Source organism: Zosterops lateralis (assembly GCF_965231275.1).
Source record: "Zosterops lateralis genome assembly, chromosome: 20".
NCBI classification, from domain to species: Eukaryota; Metazoa; Chordata; class Aves; order Passeriformes; family Zosteropidae; genus Zosterops; species Zosterops lateralis.
The window spans coordinates 8,814,075-8,839,586 of record NC_139780.1 but is presented as its reverse complement, the minus strand read 5'-3'; the positions used below and the strand labels follow the sequence as shown (position 1 = coordinate 8,839,586).

The 25,512-nt window shown below is 55.4% G+C and overlaps 3 protein-coding genes and 1 long non-coding RNA gene across 4 annotated transcripts; 2 read left to right on the top strand and 2 right to left on the bottom strand.

Moving 5' to 3' along the window:
* Positions 1-243: 243 nt before the first annotated feature.
* PIERCE1 (piercer of microtubule wall 1) lies at positions 244-1,574 on the bottom strand. Its single transcript, XM_083875962.1, has 3 exons — positions 1,491-1,574; positions 1,337-1,418; positions 244-1,084 (listed from the first exon to the last, which is right to left on the bottom strand). The coding sequence occupies exons 1-3, from the start codon at positions 1,553-1,555 to the stop codon at positions 884-886; spliced, it is 348 nt and encodes a 115-aa protein (XP_083732088.1). The 5' UTR covers positions 1,556-1,574; the 3' UTR covers positions 244-883.
* Positions 1,575-1,732: 158 nt separating this feature from the next.
* MRPS2 (mitochondrial ribosomal protein S2) lies at positions 1,733-4,337 on the top strand. Its single transcript, XM_083875852.1, has 4 exons — positions 1,733-1,784; positions 1,862-1,945; positions 2,069-2,198; positions 3,465-4,337. Exons 1-4 carry the CDS (start codon positions 1,757-1,759, stop codon positions 4,006-4,008), a joined length of 786 nt encoding a protein of 261 aa, XP_083731978.1. The 5' UTR covers positions 1,733-1,756; the 3' UTR covers positions 4,009-4,337.
* A 467-nt stretch (positions 4,338-4,804) lies between these two features.
* LOC310917446 lies at positions 4,805-7,923 on the top strand. Its single transcript, XR_014591454.1, has 4 exons — positions 4,805-5,026; positions 5,586-5,698; positions 6,275-6,308; positions 7,754-7,923. It is a non-coding gene; the product is annotated as an uncharacterized lncRNA (long non-coding RNA).
* Positions 7,924-9,381: 1,458 nt separating this feature from the next.
* DIPK1B (divergent protein kinase domain 1B) lies at positions 9,382-15,793 on the bottom strand (the record flags this gene model as incomplete). Its single annotated transcript, XM_083876023.1, has 5 exons — positions 9,382-11,111; positions 11,638-11,814; positions 11,942-12,049; positions 13,266-13,400; positions 15,731-15,793. The coding sequence occupies 5 exons, from the start codon at positions 15,791-15,793 to the stop codon at positions 10,299-10,301; spliced, it is 1,296 nt and encodes a 431-aa protein (XP_083732149.1). The 3' UTR covers positions 9,382-10,298.
* Positions 15,794-25,512: the final 9,719 nt, after the last annotated feature.

The following is a 25,512-nucleotide window of genomic DNA, read 5'->3' as shown; positions in this document are numbered from 1 at the left end:
AAATGGAAGAGGGTTTTTTATTTATTTCCAGGTGTTAAATCTTTGAAATGTTAATTTTTCAGGCCCATTTCTGCTCAGTTTATTTATCTGTTCCAGTTTATTGGTGTGTTTGCAGCAGAGGGGTATTTACCCAGCTCTTACCACATGCCATGAACAGGGAATATTTCTGACATGTGAAGAGTATCAGCTGCAGTGGTGTTTGGCTATAATGTTACACTCATTATTTATATTTTTAGCAAACAGTTTGAATAATATTATGCTCATTTTTAATGTTAGGTTACACCTGTACGGTGGGATTTTTTTTTCATCCATAAACAGGCAGAGTAGTTTCTCTTTAAAACCCATTTTTAAGCCAAAAATGTTCAGGTGTTCTTTCAGTGCAGTCACTGTCCAACTTACACAGTTTCTTTGCCTGTACCTACAGTTGTTCCAATAAAACTTAAAAAAAATCTTTTTTGCTAACTTGTCATTATTTGAATAAATTCATAAAACTCTAGTTTTGAGAGAGAATAAACATGAACTTTCTACAAGAAATCCAAAGAGCTAATGAATACCTTTGGAAAACTTGCAGATTGATTATTCATTAAATAGTAGAGAAGCAGTTTAGATTTTAATATTTAATGATATGTGGTGCATGAGGCAAGAGTGTAAAGGATCATTAGAGGAGGAGATAAATACGGAATTTATGTTCTAGCATTTATATGTTGCTGACAAATCAGGCAAAACGCTTCACATGAGCTACCTAAGTGACACTTAACCACACTAAACCTTTAATGTATCACTCCTAATAACATTCCCTCTATAACCCAGCGGGTCCGTTCAGCCCCGCGGCCGGCCGAGGGTGTTTTTCCCCAGGCAGACAAAAGGCGCGGCGCTGTCCTGGCTACGGCGGCTGGTCCCTGCAGTGCGAGGGGCCGCTGGGGTTGTAGCTGGGGTGGAAATCCAGGTGCTCGTAGGCGGTGATGAAGGTGTCGGGGCCGGTGCAGTGGCTCGTCTCCAGGGCCGTGTTCAGGCTGTTGTTCCTGTACATGCCAGCCTTGCCCAGATGATCCGAAAACTTGTGCGGCATGGAGTGGAAGGAGTTCTGCGGGGGGGAGACAGGGGGATCGGGGAGGGAGGGGCGGGGGGGGTTGGGATGTTGTAAACACGGACAGCACCTGCACAGCCTGGAGGCGGCGGATGCAGGGGATGCAGGGGATGCAGGGGATGCAGGGGATGCAGAGGATGCAGTGGATGCAGGGGATGCAGTGGATGCAGGGGATGCAGGGGATGGATGCGGCGTGTCCCCGGGGCCGAACCGGGCCATGCCGCCCCCCGGAGCCCCGCGGGCACGTACCGGCAGCTCATGCACGGTGGGGGCCCTGCTGCCGTAGGTCTGGTTGAGGGTCCGGAATCGCGGGTGGAGCGGCTGCGGCTGCCTGCGGGGGGAGAGCACAGCACGGCTAGCGCGGGGAGCGGGGCCCGCCGGCCGCGCCCGGGGCGGCGCTCACCCGTAGCCCCGGTACACGGTGAGCTCCTGGAAGCGGCGGGGCACGGCGGGGCTGGAGCCGGACATGGCGGAGCCGCCGCTCCGGGCCGGGCCGCGGGGATGGAGCGTTGCCGGGCGACCGGGAGCGACCAGAGCGCGGGGTAACCGCCCCGGGGAGGGCGGGGATGCGCCCCGCTCCGCCCCGCTCCGCCCCGCAGGAAGCGGAAAGCGCCGCTGACCTTCCCTCTCCTCCCTCTCCTCCCCCGTGCCCTGCGGCGGGCTCGGAGCATGGCGCTGCCGCGGCTCCTGCGGGCGGGTGGGTGAGCGCCGGGCTCGGCCGGTTCGGGCTGTCCCGGCCCGCCTGGGACTGACACGCGTCTTTCTCTCCCGCAGCGGCCCCGAGGCTCTACAGCACCGCCCCGGCCCCTGTCCCTGTCCCTGTGCCGACCCCAGCCCCGGCAGGCAGCCGGCCCCGCGGTGAGTGCTGTGCTGCCCCCCGAGCCGGGCACTGCGCCCCTGGCAGCCTGAGCGCCGTCACCGCCCTGCAGCAGCCCCGGCTCGGCCCCCAAACACAGCGATTGTTTGTTTCCCCTCTCTCAGCTGACGATGACAAGCTGCTGACCGAGCCTCTCAAGCACCCCGACTTCTTCAGCGTGAAGGAGCTCTTCACCCTGAAAGATCTCTTTGATGCTCGGGTGCACCTGGGCCACAAAAAGGGATGTCGGCACAGGTGAGTGATGCTTTTCGTGATCCAGGGCTTGGTAACATCGGGGATGCTTCCCCAGACCACGTTTGCTGGACTGGTCTGAGCCTGGAACTGCCCGCACAGGGCAGGTCACAGGGATCCCCGCAATGTGAGAGGGTGTGAGACTGGGGCAGACACTGGGTATGAGGCTCTCTGCAGAGTGTTGAAATAGGACACAAAATAAAGATGCTTGACTCCAGTTAGAAGACAGTGGAAATCAGAAGGCTTTATTTACAATTCATTCAGCCCTTTTATAACATGTTGTGTTAAGAAGGCAGGTTATTGGTCCACAGCATTGACACCTCTCCTTTGGCTCAGTAACAGAAATAGCAAACGACACCTGTTGTTATGGGAAAGCAATATTGTTTACACAGGGTTGTTTTGGGAAAAAGAAAACTATTGAAAAGTTTCCCTTGAGAAGAGCTAGCAATTCTCAGGCTCAGAATATATTGAGTCCACATCAGAGAGCACCTCTGGCATCAGCCAGGAGCAGGAGGAGCCACGGGCTGGTTCCTGTGGAGCTCTCAATGCCTGCACACCCCATCCCCTGCACACCCCATCCCCTGCACACCCCATCCCCTGCACGCCCCATCCCCTGCACACCCCATCCCCTGCACGCCCCATCCCCTGCACACCCCATCCCCTGCACACCGCATCCCCCTGCACACCCCATCCCCCTGCACACCCCATCCCCTGCACACCCCATCCCCTGCACACCCCATCCCCTGCACACCCCATCCCCCTGCACACCCCATCCCCTGCACACCCCATCCCCTGCACACCCTATCCCCCTGCACGCCCCATCCCCCTGCACGCCCCATCCCCTGCACGCCCCATCCCCCTGCACGCCCCATCCCCTGCACGCCCCATCCCCTGCACGCCCCATCCCCCTGCACACCGCATCCCCCTGCACGCCCCATCCCCCTGCACGCCCCATCCCCCTGCACGCCCCATCCCCTGCACACCCCATCCCCCTGCACACCCCATCCCCCTGCACGCCCCATCCCCCTGCACGCCCCATCCCCTGCACGCCCCATCCCCCTGCACACCGCATCCCCCTGCACGCCCCATCCCCCTGCACGCCCCATCCCCTGCACGCCCCATCCCCTGCACACCCCATCCCCTGCACACCCCATCCCCTGCACACCCCATTCCCTGAACACCCCATTCCCTGCACACCCCATCCCCTTGCACGCCCCATCCCCTGCACACCCCATCCCCCTGCACACCCCATCCCCGCTGCCCCCGCAGGTTCATGGAGCCCTACATCTTCGGCTGCCGCCTGGAGCAGGACATAATCGACCTGGATCAGACCATGCAGCACCTGCAGCTGGCCCTCAACTTCACGGCCCACGTGGCCTACCGCGGGGGCATCATCCTGTTCGTCAGCCGCAAGCGCCAGTTCTGCCACCTGGTCGAGAGCACGGCGCGGGCGTGCGGGGAGTACGCGCACACCCGCTTCTGGCAGGGCGGCCTCTTCACCAACGCCCACGTCCAGTTCGGCCCCGGCGTCCGCCTGCCCGACCTCCTCATCTTCCTCAGCACCCTCAACAACGTCTTCGAGCCGCACGTGGCCATCCGCGACGCGGCCAAGATGAACATCCCCACCATCGGGGTGGTGGACACGAACTGCAACCCATGTTTGATCACCTACCCCGTTCCCGGGAATGACGACAGCCCCGCGGCCGTGGAGCTCTACTGCAAACTCTTCAGGATGACCATCATCCGCGCCAAGGACAGGAGGCGGCAGATCGAGGCCGTGGAGGAGCTGCGGAGCAAAGCCGAGGGCAATTAGAGCCCGAGGGGTGGGCTCGGTGCCTCTGCTCCAGTTCCGTGGGACTGGCTCTGCATCCAGAGCTTTGGGCACAGCTGGCTGGTTGGGGAAGGGACCCCTCCAGTCCTGTGCATGGTGATCCCACAGCAGTCACAGCTGTGGAGGGTTTCTAGCTCCAAAAATTGTCCAGAGCAATGCAAGGGAAAATGGAGCCAGGCCAGTCCCTGCTCCTGTGCTTGAGTTTGTCACTGTGGCAGGGAGGTGCAGCTGTCCTGTGGCTTTCCTGAGCTCATGATCTCACTTGAAACCACTTGTATCTTGCATCTCTTCTTATCAAATAAAAGGATTTAGCCCTGTGATCCTTTTTGGGTTTTTCCCTTGTGGAATGGGATGGGGAGTCTGGCCAGGGCAGTCACAGCAATGGGAAGGAAAGGATGTCCTCAAGCTGGGGACATTTCAGGATGGCTGCTGCAGGGCGGGAGGGTTCCCACTTTGTCCTGGGACACGCTGAGAGCCCAACGTTTTCTACCAAGGGAGGCGAGGGACTCCAGGAGCAGCTGAGAAAAGATATACCCATACTTTATCATGCTTCGTGTCTGTGGGAGGCCCTAGAGCAGTCTTGGACAGGGCTGCGTGTCCCATCCCATGTCCTGTCCCTGATCCCCGGCCGCGCTCAGTCCTGCCCTCTCCCGGCTCAGGGTCCTCCCGGCCGGCAGGGGGCGCTGTCGGGCGGCGAGCGGCGCGCACGCACACCCGAGCCTCCGCACTATATAAGCGGGAGGCGGGGTCACACTCGTCCTTTTTGCGGGCGCGGGGCGGCGGGAGCGGAGATCTGGCGGTGCCTCAGGGGGACCAGGACCGGGACCGGCTTCTCCCGGCGGGGTCAGCGAGAAGCCCCGCGTCCCTGGGGCGCAGCAAACCGCTGCTTGCTGAGGCGGCTCCTCAGCTCCCGCACCATGTTCCGGCATGGCTCCCGCAGGGCCAAGGCCGCTTCCCCCCGGCCCCGGCGCTGAGCGGCTGCGGGGAGGGCGCGACCGAGGTGAGGGAGCGGGAACGGCCCTTATTCCCCCTCAGCCCGGCCCGGCCCGGCCCGGCCTGGCCTGCCCTGGAGCGGCCCCGGGGCTCGGGGGGCTCCCGGAGCTGCCACGTGCGCTCTAGGTCGGGCATATCATGGAATGGGCCTGAAGCAAAACATCAGCCCATATATTATTATATATACACTATTAATATATAGTTATGATATTGATAGATCTGTATGTTATTACCCGATTATATTTTAAGGTATATAGCTTTTTTATATTTATTTATGTGTGTGTGTATATATATATGTATGTGTAGCAATAATATAATACATACACAGCTGTGTATATTCTTAACATACCCCACTGAAGAAAGGAAGAAAATTTAGGGCTTTCAGATTTTCAGGAAAATGTTTTCAAACATTTCTGTAGCTAAAAATGAATCTTTAGTAGGTACTGCTTTTTTTAGTTGTTGTAATTCTCTGGTTTTTAGTTAAATGGCGTGTTTCACAAATTTAAAAAAAATAAGTTGTTGGAGAATTTTTTAACAGCATTTTGCCTTTATTTTTCTTTCTTCAGCCTGGCAGTGGACAAAAAAGCAATGAAGTGACCAAGATGGTGTGACTTCAGAAATAAAAGTGTGATCCTTCAGGAGAAGGCTGCCCAAGCAAACTTCAACCACCTTTCTGACTGTAAGTGGACTGTTACATTTGGTATCTCCACAAATACCTTTGTAGCACTGATTTTACATAGGTGATAAAAATCTTGTTTTTAATAAATCCTACAGAATCATGGAATGGTTTGGCTTGGAAGGGACTCCTTCCACCATCCCAGGTTGCTCAGAGCAGCATCCAGCCTGCCCTTAAACACTTCCAGGGGTGGACATCCACCCATAATTATGTTTTTTTCAGTCATTTGTTCCCCCCAGGCTGCCACTGGCGTTGCAGAGATGACTTCTGTGGCATCTTTGTGTCAGAAGAGTGGCGAGACAAACCCAGGCTATGTTCTACGCTCGTTTGTCCTGCACCCCGTGGGCATTCAGAGTGATTGATAGCCTGACATCTTTAATCGGACTGGGGAGAAATTCACTCTGAACTGTGAAATTAACTCTGAAATGTGAGATCTGGATGTTACCAGAGTGGGAAGTTCTGTTCTGTGCAGCACAGGAGATTTATTTCTTTTCAGTTCCTGTTGCTAGTGAAACGGTAACGGTGTAACCGGGATTGGGGTGTGTCTAACCGCTCTCCTGGTGTTTCCCACTTTTCCAGAGGCCGCGACAGAGGCAGAGGAGCCCCGGGCCAGGTGAGTGCCCCGCTGGGAGTTGTCCCAGCCCTGCCCCATCTCGTGTTGCAGGCGTGGCTGCAGTGCCGCGTTTGTGTCATTCGGTGGCAGACAGCAACAGGCGATGTCTTCCCTGGTGCTCTGAGATTCCCTGTGAGCTCCCAGGATTGCTCGACAACCTGACATTTATCTGATGGCTTTTCCTCTGCTCTTGCCTTTGTGGGGGGTGGTGGAGGATGGACACTGTCCTTCAGTCCTTCTCTGAATCACCCTCACTATCCCAATGTCGTGATTTAGGGCACCCAGATTGCTCCAAACCCATCCCCAGGTGTCCCTATATCCAAATCATGCTCTGTGTGTGTCATTGTCCCTTCTTAAATGACACCATGAGCCGAGTGAGAGCAGCTCTGGGCACGCAGAGATTGTGACCCCGAGGCTTTGCAGTAACTCTGGCACTGCTAAATGGGAAACCTCATTAAATGGCCATTACAGGGCCAAAGGTGCCTCAGTGGTGCAAAGTGAGCCCTTTAATTGGCAAAAGTCGCTGGCTTTGGAAGAGAATGATAATAAGGTTGTGGGGATGTGGTTATGCTTGAGGATGTGGCTCTTTAATTTAAATTCCTTGACTGCTTTTAACCCTGCAATCCATGTTTGGGGTTTTTCATCAGGCTCTCCTCACGCCAGGGGTCCTGCATGGGCACTGAGTGCTAATGAGTGTCTCTTTACAACTTCCCTGTGTGAGGCACAGCAGAACCGTGAGCATTTTCCTGATGCCATTTACTGGAGCTCCCTTTCCCTAGCAGCACTCCTGGGCCATGGATATTGCTTTACTGAAGGAAAAACTGGCTCTCAGCTGTGGAAAACGTGAATGTTTTGCATGAAAGTGGTTTTGAGAGAAATTAAAAATCTCTCTGCACAAAGCACAGCCCTTCCTCAAGGACTGGTTTATGTCATGGCTTTAAAGGCTGGAATAAGCCCAGATTTATTTTTTCCCTGCACTATTAATAGCTTGGCTCTGCACCAAGGTTGGCAAACTCACCTTGAATTTTTAGGGAGTAACGGAATAACCCAGAGCAGGCTCCAGCTATCCTGCTCTTCAGTTATCCCTTTCCTAAACTCCCTCCCCCAGCCAGATTATTTTCCAAACCCTTCTGATGTCATGCCAAAGAGCTTCTCCTAAATTTGTGGTATGTCCTTCTGGACTGAAGGAAATCCCTGTCTAAAAGTTTCCTTGTAACCCTTGATGACAGAGCCTTAAAATGTGCTTTTATTTTATATTTCTTTTTTATTTCCTCTGGGATATGAAAAATCTTGGGACAATCCCTAGACAATGAGGGCAGCAGAGTTTGGATGGCAGGGGTTAATTAATTAATTAAGCCCATTAATATTGCTATTATTGCTCCCTTTTCCTGCCTGTTTTTCAACTTTTCTGACATCCTGGGCCTTTTTTTTTTCATTATTTGCAGATCACGCCTTGAGCTGCAGAATGTGTGACAAACGTGGCAACTGAGAACTGGTTGGCAGCATCCACGTCTGATGGTTTGGAGATTCCTAAAACTTGATCATCTGTGTTTTCTCTACATGGTTAAGAATTTAAATTTAAAAAAAAACCCAAAAACTAAATAAAGATGCCACCTACAAGACTAAAAGGATTGTGCTGTGTATTTGTAGCACCCCAAGTAATGCTATTTTTTAACCATTCTAGGATTTAAGACTTTGTGGATATGAGAATTTAGGATTGTTTTAAAGCAATTTAAGGTTTTGCCTCCATCCCCTTGGGCACAAAGGGGACCCAGTGAGATCAGTTTGTCAGTCTTGGAGTGCCCTGGCTTTTTTCCCCATCTTCTGTGGGGAATCTGGAGGAATTTGAGTGTAAAACAGCTTTGCCTTGACTCATTTCTCTCCTATATCCCGGTGTGGTGTGTAAACTGCACTCATTTTGTGCCCTTTATTAGTGATCACAGAATTCCTGGGAGTCAGCAGCGATTCCTGGGAGTGTCCAGGGCCTCGGGGGCATGGATTAATGGAACAATTGTTGTCACAAGTGTCTTTATTTCAATTAAGCTGTCAGGGCCAGGTCTCTCAGCTACAGGGGCCACCTCTTCATAAATATTTAGAGAGGTTCTGATATTGAAGGAAACTGTTTTCCTCCACTTTTCCAGGTGCTTTTAATGCTGCTTTGAGGGAAGGGAACAGCGGGGATTTAGTGGGAGTAAACAATGGAGGGAGGGATGAAAAATGGCTTTTCTGCCGCCCTGAGGAAGGGATTTTGGCAGGGGCGTTGGATTCCTGTGCTAATGGCAGGAGGAGATGGATTTGTCAGGGGAGCTGTTGCCATGGGGATGCAGGACAAGGGATGAGGAGCTGGGGTGGCTGCCTGGAGCCTCAATACTGGATTCCAGTGAATTCCAGCCCTGGATTTCCCTCCCGTGCAGCTCAACCTGCACCTGCACACAGGACCTTGGCAGTGTCCATACCCAATCCAGGCTGAGGAACCCTTCAAACACACAATCCTTGGGAGTGCTCAGCTTTCCCATGGATAAATCACATTTCAGAGGCAGCTCAGCACTGGTGGCTCTGCTGGATACTGAGCCCTCCTGACACCCAGTGAGAGGTGATGGGGATCCTAAAGAACCAACAGAAGGAAAATCCTGCTCTTTCTCCCCAACGGGCTCCTAAATTTGCTGCCCTGGTGCTTCAATGTCAGGTGTATTTTTATTTTGAATCCTGCTCTTTCTCCCCAAAGCACTCCTAGATTTGTAGCCCTGGTGCTGCAGCGTCAGGTATATTTTTATTTTGTGATTGCACATCAGCTGCACGCTCACTTCCCTAAGGAATTGTTGGCAGGAGCACCAGAACGTGCTCCAGCAGCAGGAATAGGGCTGTGCTGGGAACAGAGCAACCTTGGGGGAGTTTATCCAGCTCTTCCTCCCTGCCCAGAGCTGTGAGATTGCTATAATTGAGCATTTCAAGGAAACAGCCATAGTTGGAGCCCTGGGAGTGTAGACACAGCCAAAAATAAAATAAAAATGTCTGGAGACCTGCTAAAAGCTTTGCCTGGAAATTCATTTTAATAATGAGAGAAGCACTGGATTATTCTGGTATTAACCTTCAACCTCTGCAGGGCAAGCCCAGCTTAGTTTTTGGAGAATTAAACGGAGGGGTTGGCTTATCCCTGCTCTGAGTGTGGTGGGCAGTGACACCCGGGGCACACGAAGGGGTCACAACAGTTCGGGTTTAGCCCTTTGCCTTTAAGCCATCCTTGGCCTCGGCTGCTTCCAGAGCCGACACTTGAGGGAATGGCTTATGCTGCCAATTCCAGACTGGGGGCAGGAGCAGCTGGGGGGAGCCTCTCACAAGCCACGGCATCACTGTCAGGGTCAGGCACTTAAAAAACGGAACCAAAGAACTGCCACGATTCTCCAGGGTGCAACAGACAGCTGATCTGCTTCCTGTGTGACAGCTGGATCTGACGGCAGATGACTCAGACACTTAAGGAGAGACTTTTGAATGGGGAAATCTACCTTTTCCTCCTTTTTAGATCACAAACAAGCTGGTACTTAACAGGCTGCTGTTTGGCTATTGATGGACGGGTGTGATTCACGTAAAAGCTGTTTATTTACATCAGAGCCGTTCCTCAAAAGGAGATGTGACAAGTACAGCATGAATGATTCATTCCCATCGCTTTGCTCTGCTTTCCTGCTCATCAAGGAACAGTTTGATGCATCCAGCTGGGCTCTGCTTCCTTATCCCTTTCCTCCTTCCTCCCCCAAGCCTGCTGAGCCCGGCTCATGTCCCAGCTCCGCTCCTGCCGACCCATCCCTGATCCTGCTGGGCGGTGGAAGTCATGATGCTTGGTTTTCCATGAAGGAGAAGGGGCTGCAGCTCTGCTGAACTCCCTGTGCAGGGTGTGTTTTTTCCCGGGGGGGAGAGGATGGAGAAACAGGCCTTCAGCCCTTGGACCTCACTCCAAGCTCACAGATCGGAAACTCCAGGGCCGTGCTTCCCCCGTTAGGAATATTTGGTGTTGGAAATCTTCTTCCAGAGCAAAGTCTTGAGGTTGTTGAGCACGAGGGAGTGGTGCACTTCCATCTGGCTGGCCAGGCCACTGAGGGTCATGCAAGTTCGGAGCTGCTTCTGCAGCTCTTCCTTCAGCTCCAGGGGAGCTCCATAGAGCAGATAGTCCTGCAGCAGCCCGCACACCTTGGCCAGGTTGGGCTGCACCATGTCACTCTTGCACTGCTTCAGCAGCTTGTCACACGTGGCCGTGCAGTCCTGCCCATAGGTGCAGTCCCCGTTCTGCTCACAGTGCCGGCCCTTGAGGAAGCCTCTGATTGTCATCTCCGTGGCCACCTTCCTCAGGTTGACCATTTTGAAGTCGTACTTGTCGTTGTAGCCCACGTTCCTGAGGCTGCTCTCGCAGATGTAGAAGCTCCCGTAGGTGCCGTGGAAGATTTCCTCCACGAACTCCAGGAGGCCGATGGCGATCTTGGCGCGCCGGGGCCAGGCGGGCGCGAACCACTGGTGGATGAGCTGGTGGGCGAGGGAAGGCAGCAGGGACTGCAGGAAAGGGGGGACGTCCACCCCGTACAGGGAGGTGTGGGGGATCTTCTCGGTGACATACAGGTCCCCGCAGTGCCCCAGCAGCTTGGCCGTGTGCTCCTTCTCGTGCAAGGAGAACATCAGGAGGAACTCGTTGAGCTGGAGCAGTGCCCAGATGGATTTGGCCTCTGCCAGGGACACCTTCTTGTCACGGTTCACGTCTGCCATGGTGATGATCCGGCTCACCAGGGCGGGAAGAGATGGCTGATCCCCCAGCTTGGACTGCAAACATGACAAGAAGTGGCATCAGGGCCTCACAGCTCTCCGTGTTTGGGTGTCACATCACAAAACCAAACTGGAGGAGCGAAGAACTGAGAGGAGGAAATGGTGACACTCCAGAAAATCCAGTGCCACACCATGTGTGGGCAGATCCTGCTCCAGCAGAATTTTACCAGCCTCAGGGCTGCTCTAAACCCTCCTGCCAGAGCTGCCACCCCACCATTGCTGCAGAAGCCCCTACAGGAGTAACTACCAGGGCCACCAAATCAGCTCTGCCAGGCACAGATGCCACCCACAGCCCTGGCACAGCCACCTCCAGGGATGCTGCTGCTGAAATCTCACAGATAAGAATCCATGGGAGAGAATGGAAGGTTTTCTCCACTAATCCAGTGCATGGCACTGGCACCTCGCAGTGGGTGACGACACAGGCAGGAGAAATTCTCATTCAAAGGGAAGGAAAACTACAGTTGGTGTTTCTGACACAGGAGCCATCCCAGGCCTGTGGGATCACACAGGGCCCTGCACTGACCTTCAGGAAGTTGAGGAGCATTTCCTTGAACTCATCCATCGAGGTGCCCCGTGTGGGTTTGTCAAAGAGCACCACGTCCCTCCTGGGCACAGAGTCGGGGTGGCTGTCGGCCCTCAGGGCTTCCCCAATGCCACATTTGATGATCACCTCCCTGTCCCTCCAGAGCCCTCTGTAAACCTGCAGCACAGGGAGGGGGAGAGCAGTGGAGGGAGCTGGTTTCTGGTTTAGGATGGGCAGAGGGGGAGACCTGCAGGGTTTGCTGCTGGTGCCCAGCCCCTGGCATGGGTGGGGGGCACAGACCTACCTGCTGGCTGGGGGAGGAGGAGAGGCAGTGCTGGAACAGGAGGCCACGCTCCTCACACAGGTCCTTGCATGTGGAGCCAGAAATGATCCCTTTCTTGTACTGGTCACACTGGGGAGTGCAAGAAGAGAGAGAAACTCAGCGGGACAGATTTCTACTGGCCCTTAGGGATGGCTCAGTGCCTTGGGCTGGGCTGGCAGGGATCCCTGTGCTGCTGGAGGGACCTCAGGGATTTGTTCCTGGATGCTGCTGCTGCAAATCCAGGGGTCTGGGAGAACTTCCTGGGCTGGACGAGAGGGCAGCGTGGAGTTGGGTGAGGATGACATAGGCACAGGCTGCTCAGCAGAGTGAACCAGGCAGGCCCCAGTCCAGGGGGTGGCAGGGACAGGGACAGACAGTGGCTCTGCTCTGCAGCCAGGCTGGAGCCATCCCTGGGCAGGAGAGGCTGCAGCTCTGCAGCTCCTCAGCGAGGGCACGGCAGCCTCAGGGCTGAAAAGCTGGAGCTGCAGACATTCGCTGCATCTTTTTCCTTTTTTTTTTTTTTTTCTGCTGTGGATGGGAATTAACCCTTGGACCTGCTCACAGGGGACACGGCCAGACATGGCGTCTGGAAGCCCCAGCTCCGAGCAGGAATTAGCGCCCAAGACCCCGCGGTCGGAGTCAGGCAGAAAATCAAATTAAACGATCGTCGCTGTTGTTATGGCAATTCCTGCCTCCCTTCTCTGCTGAGGGATTGATCAACGAGGCTTGTTCTGACACAGCCCAGCTCCCTCTCCTCGCCTGGGCTGGGCTGGGACCTCCTGCCATGGCAGGGGCACACATGGCACTCCTGGGGACACCCTGCCATGGGGAACACGGAACGTGCACCACACTGCAAACCCCAAACGGGCCAAACACACAGAACCAGGCTGCCACACCGAGCTCTGCTGCTTTCCTTAGGGCTCATCAGCAGTCACAGACAGGTACCATGGGCTGAGTGCTGCCCTTTTTCCTCCCGCTCTGCAGAGCCCAGAGGGGACTGGTGTGATGCTGTCCCTGCCCACAGATGCTGCTCCCTGCCCTGACATTCCAGATTCATCTGCACAGATACAGATCTGCCCACGTCTGCTCTGGCTGCTTTCCTCTGACATCTCATTAAATTGTTTCACCGTCACCCTGGCAGGGTAAGGTCACCTCTCCTGCTCCGAGCTCCGTGCAATGTCAGGGACAGTGCCAGGCCAGGGCTCCTCCTGCCAGCTTTGGGGCTTGGGAGGTTGGAAATGGGGCTCCCACAGCCCCACTGAGCCCAGCACCCCAGAGAGGACCCAGGGGCTGTGCTGGCACTCACGATGATCATCCGGCAGACGTGGCCACGGCACAGCTCTGAGTAGGACGAGTAGTGCATGTAGGCCACCCAGCTGCCCACGAAGATGCCCAGCCACACCACCAGCAGGTACTTCACCTTGATCCCCGGGAGGCGGCCCTGCAAGGGAAAGGAAATGCTTTTGAAACCCTTTTTGAAGGGCAGGGCTTTGCCCAGGGCAGCGGCAGCTGGCCAAGGATGGCTTCTGCCACACAGCGCTGGGGAAACCTTCAGCCTTTTTTATATATATTCATCAGTCTCTTATGCAACTCCTGCTGCAAGTAGGTCACTCAAAATTCCCTAAAAGCAGGGGGATTACCGGGCTGGGCTGCAAGGAGCTGGATGCTGTGCATCCCTGGGAGCTGTGGCCACGTCCTCCCGCTCTCCTGCCCTGTGCAAGCCTGGGGTACCCCAGTGGGGCTGCAAGAGCTCTGCTCCTGCCTGGGGAGACCCTTCTCAGCAGAACCCCCCCTTACAAAGCCCCACGGGCAGGGGAAGCTCCCAACAGCAGTTCCCGTGTGGGAGCGGGTGAGTGACAAACCTGGGAGCTCACAGGTGATGCTCTGTGCAAACAACTCGGAGGCTCCCAGAAGGATTTGGTTTTGTTGGCTTTGTTTCTTCCCCCCTGACCCTGGCACAGCAGCACTGCTGCCATCTGGCCTCCTGCAAGAGAGGCTGCTCACCTGGCTCGTGTAACGGAGCAGATCCCGGCAGTTCCAAAGGGCAGGGAATGAATCCTTGCATTAAACAAACTGTTCCGTCCTGGTTCTGTAGGTAATTCTACAGAACCCTTGGCCTCTGACCACCTCCAAACCCTCCTCACCACCTGCTGCTGGATCTGAGTGGGTGCAGCACCTTTAAAACCTGCCAGGGATCCTTGCTCAGGTCTTGTAGCCCAAACCCACTCCCCACCTCCGAAATGCTCCTCCTCAGCCCCTCTCCAGGAGCTGTCAGAGCTCTGGGAGCCACAGGAATGGACAGTGAGGGTGAGAGCAGGCAGGGCTGCCTCCAGATCCTGACATTTCTCCTGGTAATTGGAAACCCCAAAGTGTGAAGCGGGCCAGGGTGCCCGGTTTGCCTGTCAGGCAGTGGCACTGCTAATTAATGTGAAATTAAATTAAAGAGAAGCCAAGCACAGCCAGGACTTGGCAAAGTCAAAGTGTGGGTGGCTGCTCCTGTGAGCTGAGAACAAGCCTTGAAGGTCTCAGGTCTCAATGTGCCTTGAAGTCAGACACACTGAGACCTGAGATCCCCCCACCCCAGCAGAGCAGCCCCCAAAACTGCCCAGGGTGGGTGCATGAGGCCCCCCTGCCCTCAGCAAAGGGGCTCATCCAGGGACTTCCCACTAGAGATGTCTTGGGAAACCCTGGAATAGCCAAAATGCCACTTTTTACTTATTCTGACCTAGAATCCATCATGTTCCTGTGGCAGAAGGAGGGTCAGGACTGCAGCCTGAGCATGGCATGGGGCGCTCTGGCTTCATCATCCCCTAAATGGTGGAAAGAAAGGTGGGAGTGGGGGATGCATTTCAATTAGAAGTTCCCCTGAGCTTTGCTTGAATTTTGGAGTTTGAAGGTTCCTCCAGCGCCTCAGTCTCAAAGGTACAGGGGTTTCCCTCCCCATTGTCTTCCCTGCACTGAAGGGTGTTACCCTGTGAGAGTTGCCGTGTTCAGTTTTAGAGTGACTCTGGAGGATCTGGAAGTGACTTTGGGCTGGGGCTGACTTCAAAGGCAAAATGGATGCAGCATCAACAAAACCCTGCTCCGTCCCTGTGGCTCCCCTGGGAACACGGGGGTTGTTTCACAGCAGTCCCAGCTCTGCACCCGCCTCCTGCCAGCACCCTCTGCCCAGCGGGTATCCCCTCCCGTGCCCCCTCATCCCCTCCCGTGCCCCCTCATCCCCTCCCGTGCCCCCTCATCCCCGCCGGGATAACCCCTCTGGTCCAGGATCTTTGCCACAGCCAGGGTTTCTCATCCCAGCTGCAGAGAAAACACCCACTCCAGCATCCCCGACATCCCTGGCCCCAGCATCCCCGGAGATCTGAGGCAGGTGCCCGGCCCCTCGGAAGCTCAGGGATGGGAAGAGGAGGGGAAAATAAAGAAAGAAAGAAAGAGAAGGAAGGAGCCATCCCTGCCCTGCTGCATTCGGCGGCTTCGCCCAGCGCTGCGGGCTGGGCTGCCCCGGTGCTCCCGGGCTCCGGCACGGCGGAGTTATGCAACCGCTGCGGCCCCCGGTGCCTCTCCAGCCCCCCGGGTGGCGGTGCCCGGCCCCCCAGCTCCTCGCACCGGCTTCGGGAGGACCGAGGCGGAGCGTCCCTTTGTGCACGGCCGGTGCCAGGATGCGGAGCCGGGCATCTCCGAGCCCGCATCCCCCATCCCGGCGCATCCCCCGGGCCGGCGCATCCCCGAGCCCGCATCCCCCATCCCGGCGCATCCTCCCTCCGCCGGTACCTGCAGGCCCTTGGAGAAGGGGCAGAAGAGCACCAGATGCACCAGCCGCCGGATCCTCCGCATGCTGCGGGCGCCCCGCGGCCGCGGGCCTCAGGCTCCGGGGGGCATGGCCGGGGCGGCCGCGGCCCCCGCACCGCCGCCGGGGCCGGGGGGGTCCCGGGGAACGGGGGGGCCCAGCCGCGCCGCCCGCTCGCTCCGCCGCAGCGCCCGGCCCGGCCCGCGGGGCTCGGCGGCTCCGCCCGGCGCGGGGCGGTGCGGGAGGCGGGGGCGGCGCTCGCAGCTCCGCCGCAGCCCGGGGAGCCGGGGGGATGCTGCCCGGAACGGCCCCGCACGGTCAAGCGAATCCAGCGCTCCGCATCCGGGCATCCCACGCCACAGCCCGGGGGTCCCGTCTAGCCCCGCATCCCACTGGAGGATCTCATCCCCCGCCCACCTCACATTCCGGGGTTCCACCCACTCGGGGATCCCGTCCCCAGGCTCACCCCAGCACACAGGGGCTCTCCCAGCCCTGGTTGATGACCCTGGCAGAGCAGGGAGGGGTCTATGGAGACGCTGATTCCATCTGGCCCCCAGCACTCACAGCAACTCCAGGTTTATTAAAAGCCGGTTTGGGTGACAGGGGGCCAGACACTCTCCTTGTTACCCACAGCAGGTAAAGCTGTGAGCACAGCTCGGGGGCTGCACCCTCTCAGACCCGAGCCCTGCCATCACCGCTGCTCCTTCTCCTCCTCGCTGTGTCCTTTCCCCACCCTGAAGCCCAGCAGCAGCCCTGGCTCGTCCTCCCTGTCTGTTTGCACTGCGGCTGGGCAGGGAAACCTCACAAGACAGGGGCTGCTTTGTGTCCGACAGGCCAGGGACAGCCCCGTCCAGGGGGATCCTGTGTGCACAGGAAAGTCAGAGCAAGGGGCACAGAGAGCAAATAATCTGATGGGAAATGATCTGGGAGACTCAGTCACAAGGTCACTGTTAAGATAATTCCTTGCCTGCTATCAGCAAATCTTCAGATTATCCATTTGCCCCCCTTTCATGGTTCAGGTTGCTCCTTCCTTTTGAATTTGGCTCAAAATGACCTTTGAAAACAAGCCCAGGTCCCCGCTCAGTGTGAGTGCCAAGCACCGAATAATCAGGGCCTAATGAGCAAAAGCCTTTGCTGGATTAATCCAAATAGTGGTAATGAATAAGGAGCATCACACAAAACTGACTGAAACCTCCCAAATCCTGCAGCGTGTTTGCTGATGCTTTTAACCCCGAGGAGGTCCCTGCTGCTCCAGTGCTGTGCCCTGACCTCAGTGTGGGCTGGGCTGACATTGCCCACGGCACTGCTGCGGTGACAGGGACAATGAACGTCACCTCGGCCACCCACAGCCCCCATCCAGGCAGGTTTTGCCGTCTCACTGAAGCCAGGATGGTTCTCTGGCAGGTTCTTATTTTTAGTGTTAATTAAGACAGGAAAAAAGAAGAGCCTCTGAGATTTATTTTTGACGGTGGGGTTGGTAATTTGGGAAACAGCAGGGACAGGAAGGTGCATTGCTGGATGCGATCCACACTCCCTGCTCACCCTGCTCCTGCAGCTCCTCGTGACTTGAACCCTGATTTTGGAGGCCAAAAGTGGGGGATGAATCCTCGATGGAGATGGGAAATGACACACCCGGGCCAGGGCTGAGGGTGGCTTGAAATCCACCGTACTCTGCTGCGAGGCTCTGCAAAATTCAGGGGTGGATTGTCCAGCGAATCTAATTAGTAATGAGCAGACCATCCCAAGCTGTAATATGCCAAGTAATTAGGTGATTAGTATTGATTGTTAGAATGCCTAACGAGCAGTTATCACTGAATGATTAATTAATCCAATCAAAAGAGTAATAAAAATTCTGCAGGTGTGATGATACCTTATACTCAATGCAAAGGGAAGAGAGATCTCTCCCCATGGTGCCCATCTCCGGTTTCTATCCCAGGCACCTGGCACCAGGGATGCACTGCCTGGGCTGCTGCCCCTGTGCAAGGGATCTCTCCTCTCCCCAAAATTCCCCTGGCACTGCCAGGATGGGCTCCAGCATCAGGCAGGCACCCAGAGCTGTGTAGCTCGAAGGTGAGGAAAATGGTCCCGCAGGCGCTGTCAGCATCCAGAAAATGCCGGGATCAGTCAACGCTCATCTCCTCCCTGGGAATTCTTTCACTCACTGCCTTGATTAAGTCGCTTCAGTTTCTCCTGGTCAAAGCCCTGTTAATCCCAGCTAAGCCCGCAGCGTGCCGCACGCTGGCCTCTGATCACTTCCCTGCCAGGCGGTGGCTCTGCGGGCACGTCCCCAAGAGCACCGTGCCCTGGGGACATGGGAGCTCGCAGGGCAGCCCCAGCCCTGGAGCGCTCATTTGCTGGCCCGTAATATTTACCTGCCTAAATGGTAATGAGTAAATGATCTCCAGGCAGAGCTAACAGCAGTGCAGAGCAGCCCTGACTCGTGAGCAGGACCCCCAGCCATCCATCCCCCCAGAGCACGCTGTGCTGCCCGCCTTTCTCTGGGTGGGATGTCAGAGTTGGGTGACAGCTGGGGACAGCCCAGTGGCACCACCCGCAGTGCCCAGAGCTGCTGCTCGGCAGTGGGGTGCTGGACCCAGAACCAAAATAGGGGAACACGCTCAGCCCCCTCTCCTCTGCTATCACGATCAGCCCCATGGCCTCAAACCAGGGGGATTTCTGCCCCGGGCCGGCTGCGATGGCACCCGGCATTCCCAGGCAGCGCCGCAGCTCCGGAGATGATGGATCCAGGCTTTAATGCTCTTTTCTGTGCATCTTTGAAGGATTTGAGGCTGATCGCCCGCGCTTCCTGCGTGGCATCCACAGCTGGCTCTGCACAGCCCGTCAGCTGCCTCTGCTGCCTGCCGGGTCCTGCCGGGCTCAGCGCAGCGGTTATAATTAGAAATGCTAATCAGCTCTTGTGTTTCTGGCTTGACAGCCCTGCCACCCCCAGCACAATCTTCCCTCCAATCTGTCCTGTGCTCGCCCCCTCCGCTTCCTCTCCAAATCCCTGCTACTTGTAATTAAACACTACGAAGTTAAGGGGGGTTTAATGGGGGTGCTGGGGCTCGTCGGATGCTTTGGGCCAGGATTGCAGCCCCCACAGAGCTCCTGCCTTGCTGGGAACTGGCTGGGGGTCTCACCTTCATTCACCACCATCCCCTTGGGTCTGGGACACACCAGGGATGTCCCTGGCCCTGAGAGGGAAGCTCAAGGGCTCTGCAGGCAGTGCTGGGGTTAAAGGCACAGGGTGGTGGCTGTGGCTGGGAGCCCTGCGGTGCTGGCTCTGGAAGGGGAGCTTCTCTCATTGGGATTTCTATCATGTGCCAACCGTGGGCGCTTCCCAGCCAAGGAGGAAAGGGAGCTTGCAAAGGAGCTCAGAGCAGGGGGCTGAGCAAGCAGATCCCTGCACTGGCTTAGATTATGGAGTTATTCATCATCAGGTCTTGCTCTGGGAGACAAAGTCCCAGGGATTCCTTCCTCACCAGTGCCCACGGACAGCCCCTGCCAGCCCCCAGCCCCTCCACACAAGAGCCAGGGCATGGCTTTCACCCTGGGCATTTGGCTCCCAAAGTCAGGCTTGGCCAGGGAGGCATTCTTTGGAGCAGGCAGGGGGCTCAGCTAGCCTCAGAAGAGACAGAGATGCACAGGTGGGATGAGCAGCTCTGGGCACAGCTTTTAAGCCAACCTTCATCTTCCAGGCACTCCCTGTTTATCAGCTTCAGTGAGGAGAGAGGCTGCCGTTTGGAGGGCTGATGTGCAGAAGGTTTTCAAGAAGGCAGTGGCTGTCTGAGAAAATGAGAAACCCCCCCCCACCACCACCTCCTCTGCTCAGGGACCTCATGCTTCACCTGGGACACATCTGCTCACTGCAGCATCTCCCAGCATGTGAATCAACAAAGGGCTCTCCCTCCTCAGCACAATTTCTCCCTGGAGAAAGAGAAATAAGAGAAACAAGGAGTTATCACAAAAAGAGCACGGGAGGGGCAGGGCATGGTGGTTTCAATGACGATGCACTCATGAAAAGGCACCAGCAGCACAGGCAGCTGACTGGGAAAGCTCTGGGGAGAAGTCGGATTGGATTTGTCATGACTAATTGACTCCCTCCAGCACTGTGGTCCAGCTTTCATGCATGGCATGAGCAGGGTCCCAAGCATCCAGGAATTAATGAGGGTCTGACCCTGTCTGCTCAGCCACTTGAGTTCTGCCAGTGCAGACAGCTGGCTTAAGAAGCCCTTTTATCCTCTACATATCAGATCAATTTGGATAGTTATAATCTAGTACTGGTGAAAGCTCGGAGCAGACTTTATTGCCCAACCAGCTCAAAGAGAAAAAAAGCAAGCAAGAGGGAGAGGTCATGCTGAACTATTGATTGTGCTGCTTCCAGATTGGCCTTAGCAGAGAGCTCACCCGGGACAGTTTGCCTCTATCTCCTGCTAATGCTGCTCCATTGATCTTCTGTGACAGGCGGCAACTACAAGATTTTTTGAGGTTGGAGTCATTAAGAGGCATTAATCAATAACAGAGGAAACAGAGAAAGAGCAATTGTTTGTTTCACGCAGACATATTCCCCGTGTGGATTTTAGCCCGTTGAGGTGTGCGTGGTTTATTTCCAGGGAGGTGTGCCAGGAAAAGAATTCACCTGGACTCTGGCACTTGGAGGAAATCCTGAGCCGGTTGCAACACACTGGCAGCTTCAGCAGGGCTGTGCAATGAGAGGGCAGCACCTGGGGAGTTTGTGGCATCCAATTCCAGGTACCCTAGCATCCTACCCAGCAATTGCTCAGACCTTCTGTTCCCACACAGGCACCTCAGGAAGAGATGGGTACTGATTTCACATGCCCAAAGACTTGGGTGCTGCTTTCACGTTGTGCTTCTACTAAACAAAGCTGTTGCCTGGCCGTGGTGCAGCCAATCCCAGCACCCTGTTCCAGGATCCAGCCCTGTGTGAGCCCAGCCTCAACCCAAATTCATTCCTGTGGCAAGACTGGAGTTGTTCACAAGAAAAACGGTCTTTGTGCTGAAAGCACCCCAGGCTGCTCCACTCCCTCCCGCCCTGCCCAACAGTGTCAGTACATTTCCACTGCTCCGTGGTGGCAACACGCCTTTTTCTTCTCCTGTGCTCAGCACCAGCAAGTGTCTGTGCAGGTGCTGGAGCCCATTTTCCCTTGGAGAGGTAGAGAAGGGGGCAGGAGACCAGCTCAGGAGCAGGAGGATGGGATCATCTTTAAAGGTGGTGGTTCTGGCATCAGCAGAGCAACCAGCAGCATTGGGGTGATGTAGAGCTGGGGTGGTGCTGCAGCTGCCCACGGCTGAGCTCAGCTCCAGGAGCAGCCCCGTGACACAGAAATGATGTTGAATTCTACACCTGGACTTAGCTCAAAGGCCCTTTTGTCCTGCTGTGTGCCACAGAGCTGGCACACCCTGTGGCACAGTGTTGGCAGGTCTGGCAACCCAGAAATGCCACACAGCTTGGGGACAGAGCAGGGCTCAGCCAACAGAGCCTGCACACAGAACATGCCATGGGATACTTCAGAGTAGGGAAATGTCCTTCAGGAGGCAGGGATGGAGATTCCAGTGGAAATCAGTGTCCCTGCCTCGACTCCCAGAGCCCCAGTGTCCCACTTTGCAGTGGTCAGTACTGCAGATCCCCAGGGAAACAGGATCTTCCCGGTCCCTGTAATTACAGCCACACATCCACAGCACAGGGACCAAGGGCTGCAGGAGAGGATTGCTGGTTCAGGTTGCACAGGTGGGGCACACACAGCCCATAAATACCCGGCAGTCCAACCCTGGAGACACACCCAGAGCTCAGCACCACTGGCTGGATCCAGATCAATCCAGTGGGATTCGTTATGGGAGTCCAGACCAGGTGGACTCTTTGTGGGAGGCCAGCCCAGGTGGGACACATTATGCTGATGATAAGCAGGGGCTCCCTAAGTTGAGAAGCTCTGAGGTGGGAGATGCAACAAACCCCTCTCCAGTCCCAGTTTGTCCACCAAGAGAAGGTTGGCTCACAACTCTGCCTTCCCTGCTCAGTCCATCAGTCTCCAGCCACCCAGCCCTTTCCACCCTTTTCCAACACAAAATCTATCAGAAACAATTTGATTTCCTTTATTTACAGATGACATTTGGGAGAAAGCCTAATCGTATTGCAACTTGGAAAAAAACAAAAGTTATTCCAATTTTAGATCCTTGTGCCTGAAAGAGCTCAAGAGCTGCAGCCAGACAATATGTCCTGTACTGGGCACACTCTCATTTCTGAGCATGGTGCACAGACCACGAGGTGCAGGGGGATTTCCAGCCTGTGGTTACAAATGTAAATGCAACACTAAGATCTGGAAGCCTCATGCTTTTGCTACCTCCTGTTTTTGGCAAAGTCTACCAGGAGTGAAAAAATAAAAGCCACTGCTGGGGGGCTTGGTGGTGTGTTAACCCCAGCTGCAATCCCTGCCTGATGTGCACTGTCTCTGCAAACACCAATCTTCAGCCTCACTGGTAGCCCTGGCACTCGGGATGCTGCTATGGCATTGCTCTGTGGATCAGCATCCTGCCTTGTGTCCTGCATGGATTTAAATCCACACCTGGCTGGCCTGAACCTTCCAGCAGACGATGTCTTACTTTTTCAATAGAGTTACTTGTAGGTGAGTAAAGGTTACAGGAAGGAAGGAAGGTTCAGATTATTTAACAGCCTTTTAAAACACGTTTCTCTGTTAATTGCCTGTTTCCCGAGCCAAAGTCCTTTGGGCTCTTTGCCTTTCCAGTGGCCAGTGGAGGCTGTGCCTGCCGAAGCTCGGGCAGTTTAGCAATCTCATGCTTCTGGTTCTTGTGCAAGGCTCTGTTGCGAGCGGGGAACTGCAGCGCTCACGCTGAAACCACGCTGAGTCACCAGCCGGTCCCTCCCCGACTGTTTACTCTGTTGTCACCAGAGCGCTGACGTGTGATTACCGAGGAGCCCGGCAACCACAGGGAGCGTGGCCATGGAGCCAGCGTGGAGGCTGAGGGTCAGGCTGAAGCTCTGCCCCTGCCACTGTGGGCTCATCATGAGCTTCCCTGCTGCCCACACGAGGAGCAGCAGGAAAATTTCACCTTTCACCTCCTATGTGCCCATTTCCCTGTCCCAGGCAACAGGAAAGTGAGATTCACCCACATCCTTTGCACAAATGGTTAGCACCATTCTCACCAAGCTGACTGTGGCATTCCCAGTCAGGGCAAATATCTTCACTGTCTTTGCCAGGATGATACTTCCAGGAAAACTGACGCCAGCCAGTGATGTCAGCCCTTGGGATAGCCTTGCTTATGGATGCAAACAAGGTCCAGGTTCCCAGCCTGCCACCCTGCCCGTGTGGGAGTGTTACACAGGGCAAACACGTCAGTGCTGATGCTGGGCTGTCCTGTGTACCCTAAGCTACACAGAGGTGACACACAGTGACACCAGACTCTGACACATATCCCAAAGCCAGCTGGTAATTCAGACAGGTGCAGAGGGCAGAGGATAGATCGGTGGATGGATGGATGGATGGATGGATGGATGGATGGATGGATGGATGGATGGATGGATGGACGGACTGACTGACAGAAGTCCAGGAGATATAGCAGATGTGTGGATCACCTCACTGTCCCCAAGCCCCTGACAATGGAGGCTGCTGTGCAGCACCCAGCACAAGGGGTTGGTGCTGAGGAGTTTGTACGGCCCACAGCTTCGTGCTGACAGCCCTTCTTGTGAGGCCTCCCTGCCTCAAACACACACACATGCCACGAAAAGGCCACGAACGAGGATGTTTGGCTGGTTGCTTCCTCCTCCCCCCCACTTTAATGTCACCAAAGCCAGCTGCTGCTTTCAGCACACGGCCCTTGGCAGGAGGCAAAGGGAAGCAGGCCGATGAGCTGCCAGAGGCGCTGTGGGAAGCCAAGGGCAGAGGCAGGGTGAGGCAGCATGAGGGAGATTTTCCACAAATCCAGCCTTCCTTCAGCACAGCTGCCATCTCCAGAGGGTCCTGCTGAGCACCCACCCACCCAGCCTCGAGCCTCCTTCTGCTCTACAACCTGCTCAGCCAGGAAATGGACACATTCCTCCTTCCTTCCTACCCCTCAGAGTATTTTCCCTCTCTTCCCTTCTCCATATGTGGGAGATGTTCTCCCTGGCTCTGTTTTTTTTCCAGTCAGAAGCTAGTCATCCACAGGGAGGTCACATGTTGTTGCCAAGGGAAGCAATAAATTTAGGCAAATAAAAGATAAAAGAACACAGCCAGATTATTCTAAGGCAAGGGTAATGCTTTGGGCTTCATGGCTCTTCATGGACCCAGGCACAGAAATCCCACCAGCAGTGATGCTGTGTGGACCTTGTGCTTGGCACTTGATAGGTTCTTGCTCCTGCTAAGCATTCTGGGCGCTGCTCAGCTACATTACCTGCAGGGCACCCTTCTATCATGTTTAAATAATCCAGTCAGTAGTTTAAACATGCAAAACACACAGCACAATTTAGCAAACCAGGGCTTTTTGAGAATTTGGAACTGCTTCCTCCTGGCTGCCGATGGTTGGGAGGACAGGGATGGGGTCACCTTTGCCTCTGCCCCAAAATGGCCATGTCTCAGGGTGATGAGGTGATCCTTGTGCTGCACAGTGGGCAGAGGCTCTCGGGCCTTTTCCATCAGGCAGTTTGTTATGAAAATGTTAACGCACAGGCTGTCGTCATCTGGCAGCACCACCGCCTGCCTTATGAAATAACTCAGCGTGACAGCTCTGCTTGCTCGCAGGCAGGCCCATGTCTGGCTTCTAATCTGGCATCAGAAAGCGCTCCCCTTCCTTGAGCTAGACTAATATTAAATGTTTCATTTGCATTACTCCAGATAATGTGCTGGAGAGCGTGGGGAGAAGGGGATGGCAGCCAAGCTCCTCCAGGAGCCCACACGTGGAGCATTGCACCAACCCCGCCGTGCCGGATCCGTTCATTCCGCTCGCCACCGGCACCGCGGCCCTGCCGGAATTTACATTTCAGATTCCCAACGTCAGCCAGCGTTTATGAGCTCTGCATCGGCCCGCGCCATGCCCTGGTGACAGATCACCAGGGACCTTCTTTCCATGTCAACAAAAGTGAAAAGTCATGAGGATAACACAGAATCGCTCCGGGCCCAGCGTCTGCTCAGCTGCAAAGGTCTCGGTGACTTCCCAGGCATATGTTGGCTGGCACGGTGCTGGAGCCAGGCTCCCTGAACAGCCCACACGACACAGGCAGCAGGGATTAATCTAATGCTGTGTGGAGATGCTAATACAATAAGGGCTCTTTGTGGCATTAGCTGCAATCATGAGACCAGCTCTGAGATGTCATTGCCTGGCAGCTGTAGGGAGCGCCGGCCGGGAGCTCTCTGTAGAGAAGGAGCTTGTCTCCTGCTCCCAGCCCTAAAGCTGCTGCGGGGCAGGGAAAGTGTGGTGAGCCCTCCTTTTACTGGTGACAGCTCGTTTGGGAACAGCATGCAACCTCTGTTGGTGAATCCAAGGACGGCTGAGGGAACAATGGTTATTTTAACAGGGATAACACTTCTTCTTGATTTTTCCAGGAGCTGCAAAGCTGTGGATGCCAAGGGGATGCTCAGAACCACCAGGTCACATCTTACCCCAGTGGAGTCTCCACAGGGACTCGCAGGACTTGGGTTTTGCTATAAAAAGTGTTGCAAAACCAGCCGAGGTCAATGAATGGTTTGTGTTGGTTCCAGCAGACATTTTCATCTCCCATATCAGCCTTTGTACCCACACAGCTTCAGGGCCTGAT

What these genes read in the sequence shown, in the direction of transcription:
- PIERCE1 (XM_083875962.1), bottom strand. Translation starts at nt 1,555, where the DNA reads ATGTCCGGCTCCAGCCCCGCCGTGCCCCGCCGCTTCCAGGAGCTCACC. An exon ending in ACCGTGTACCGGGGCTACGG is followed by an intron (nt 1,419 to 1,490) that starts GTGAGCGCCGCC and finishes CTCCCCCCGCAG; the next exon opens with GCAGCCGCAGCCGCTCCACC. An exon ending in CCACCGTGCATGAGCTGCCG is followed by an intron (nt 1,085 to 1,336) that starts GTACGTGCCCGC and finishes TCCCCCCCGCAG; the next exon opens with AACTCCTTCCACTCCATGCC.
- MRPS2 (XM_083875852.1), top strand. Translation starts at nt 1,757, where the DNA reads ATGGCGCTGCCGCGGCTCCTGCGGGCGG. An exon ending in GCCGCGGCTCCTGCGGGCGG is followed by an intron (nt 1,785 to 1,861) that starts GTGGGTGAGCGC and finishes TCTCTCCCGCAG; the next exon opens with CGGCCCCGAGGCTCTACAGC. An exon ending in GGCAGGCAGCCGGCCCCGCG is followed by an intron (nt 1,946 to 2,068) that starts GTGAGTGCTGTG and finishes CCCCTCTCTCAG; the next exon opens with CTGACGATGACAAGCTGCTG.